Raw genomic sequence first — 2,943 nt, 5'->3', positions numbered from 1 at the left:
TACAGACTCTTTCAACAGGGTAGGTATAAGGTCTTTTCAAGGCGAGTGATAACCTTTAAAGATGTCCATTTCAAATTTGTCACTCGCTCATTTTCATCCAGAAGATGTCCAGGCACGCATTCGAGCAATGAGCGGTGGATGCGTAATCTGTTATCAGTTCTAACGCTGCAATTATAAGCCACAGCCCAATCAAAAGAATCCTTCTAGAACTGCAATCAAGTAGGCTTCCATTCAAAGATCTCTCATCAAAATATCAATCAATCAGTGAATCCTGACATGCCATGCCATGCCATGAAAGGTAATAGAAATGCCATGCCATGAAAAGCGACGGAATGTTCCACTGCATAAATAAAAAAAATCGATGGATTAGGTACGATTAGGTTATTTCTGCAGTAAATAGATTCCATTTTTAAGTCAAAAAAGTTGAATTTGGCCAAAATTTTAGGAGCAATGTACGTTTTATATGACCCAGGTTTCCTGAATTTTAAATTCATATTCAAGAAAATCTGTGTTTATCTTATTCTGAGAGTGGATCTCCATGAACTTGACAAAATATCTTATTCCTATCAACTTGTCCGATTCGAAATTGGATAGACACCATAGGCCTATGCCCCCCGACAAAACTTTGCTTCATTCTTTTTAATTCTATTAGATAAACGAGAGACTTGGTCCACTACGGCTGTGCGGTTTCAGGACGACTTCCATTATTATTATTAATATAAATGGCTTCGCCGCTTCTGCTGAAGAGTGAAATTGTTAGGGTATTAGAACATACCTGCTATACCCTTGTTTTCATAGTTTCGAAGCAAGAAAGAAATCATGAAGATTTCAACAGTTGGGTTTCTCACAATCAACTCCCCACTCTTATCCCCCAGAGGTCAGGCCCCTATGGGATTCATGTCCCAAATAAGTCCCGCAAGCAGCCCAATTTCAAGTCCTGGCAAGAGGGTATTAAGGTCTTCTGCTAGCTTTAATGGCAGAACCATTACTGCCAGTTGTGCAACAGAAGAGAAGAGGAATATTGCTTTCAGGAGAAAAAAGGATCACTATGCTCTGTTAGGGGTCCCTCGTGATGCCTCCTACAGTGATATCAGGGTTGCATACAGAAAACTGGCACTGCAATACCACCCAGATGTCATGCCCCTGCACCAGCTTGAGACAGCCACTGAACTTTTTTCAGAGATAAATAAGGCTTATGATACTTTGTCTGATCCAGAGAAGAGGAAAGCATATGATGCTCTGCATCTCATACGCAATTTTGACACTGGAAGGCCTGCAGCATCTCCATCCTCTTCCTCATTTAGGCATTGGAAAGGAAGGAATTGGGAAACAGATCAGTGCTGGTGTTGATGGAGAATTGTGACCTTGTTCCCTGGTTTTTTGTTCTCTACTAGAGATGGGTAAAACCTTTGAGGACTGTACTTTCTAAAGAAGGCAAAGAACCTTCATGAGAGGCGAAAGTTTTCAGACTCTAGGCTCTGGTGTATTTCTTGCCCAGAACCTGTTACCTAGGTAATTTTGAATTTTTAGAATGTAAAATGACATGGAAGAGGCCGAGGATAAGACACTGAAGGTGTCAAATGTAGAAGTCTGTAACCACTGGAATTTGAATGGGGCAGATTACTTGGACTCTGCTTTACATATAGGGCGTGTTGCTTGACACTGCCTCTTTGTAAATATATTATCCTATGTATAAATAATATTTCTTTATGATTGAACAATATGGTAATTAATTTTGGTTTGGCTGGAGGATTCCTGGTTTTGTCACAATAGTCAGGATGGTCGTTTCTCACTTTCTCGTTGCAAAAATATTTGCGTAAATTTGCAGATGTAAGAATTAGTCGTCTTTTCACAATAGTCAGGCTGGTTACTTCTCATTTTTTTCGGAAAAAAAGTATTTGCATAAATTTGCAGGTGTAAGAATCACTGATCTTGTCAGAATAATCAGGATGGTCACTTCTCACTTTCTGTGACAAAAATATTTATATAAATTTGCAGATGTAAAAATCACTGGTCTTGACACTGATTTTGAATGACGATGAATACAAATCTCAAATACACAAGAAATAGATATTTGACTGGTTTCTTTTGAACTGTTCTTGTCAGAATAATGAGGATGGTCACTCACTTTCTGTGACAAAAATATTTGTATAAATTTGCAGATGTAAAAATTACTGGTCTTGTCACAATAGCGAGGATAGTCACTTCTCACTTTCTGTGAAAAAAAATATTTGCAGATATAAGAATTACTGGTCTTATCACAATAGTCAGGATGGTCACTTTTCACTTTCTGTTCCAAAAATATTTGCATAAATTTACGGAAGCAAGAATTACTACTGGTCTTGTCACCGTAGTCAGGATGGTCACTTCTCACTTTCTGTGCCATCTAAGAATTATTAAAATTGATAAATTTTGAATTTTAGAATCAGAAATAATAGAAACTTGAACTCGTTGCCTGAGAACCTGTAGTTTCTGTTAGCTACCTATACCAATAGGTTTCATATTTCATGATTGGCAAAGAAAGTTCCAAATATGCTCTGCTTTGGTGATACAAAGATCCCATATTTCCAAAAGGAGACAAGGTGTGTATATAGCTTCATGTTGATTAAGTTTTGATGGGTGGTCCAACAGCCTAATCTGGATCATCCCATGTTTCAATTTTCTGTTGTAGAATAGAGAAAGAAGTTTGTCCAAACTGTTTAATCTTGGCAGACCAGTAGCTTAGGTAGAGAAGTAAGGTTCCCAACTGCTTAATCTGGGACCTTGGAAGCAATAAGGGTAGTTCTAGATAGAAAATCAAAAGAAAAAGCCAAGAGAAAAGAAAAGGCAAATAAGGGTCAGCAAGTCTAAGTGCACCCTCCAAGGAGAAACAAAAAATGCTAGGCAAGTAGATGGGTAGGCAGATGGGGTTGCAGAATTGGCATTTCTTTCAAATGAATCTTG

General features: G+C 38.2%; 1 protein-coding gene across 1 annotated transcript; it reads left to right on the top strand.

Moving 5' to 3' along the window:
• Positions 1 to 538: 538 nt before the first annotated feature.
• Positions 539 to 1,721, top strand: LOC149263396 (uncharacterized). Its single transcript, XM_089426214.1, has one exon. It carries the CDS (start codon positions 820 to 822, stop codon positions 1,348 to 1,350), a length of 531 nt encoding a protein of 176 aa, XP_089282340.1. The 5' UTR covers positions 539 to 819; the 3' UTR covers positions 1,351 to 1,721.
• Positions 1,722 to 2,943: the final 1,222 nt, after the last annotated feature.

This window comes from Pinus tabuliformis, chromosome 6 (genome assembly GCF_031772625.1).
Source record: "Pinus tabuliformis cultivar Carrire ecotype Pingquan chromosome 6, CPIR1, whole genome shotgun sequence".
Lineage (NCBI taxonomy): Eukaryota > Viridiplantae > Streptophyta > Pinopsida > Pinales > Pinaceae > Pinus > Pinus tabuliformis.
This window is presented reverse-complemented; position numbering and strand designations above follow the sequence as displayed.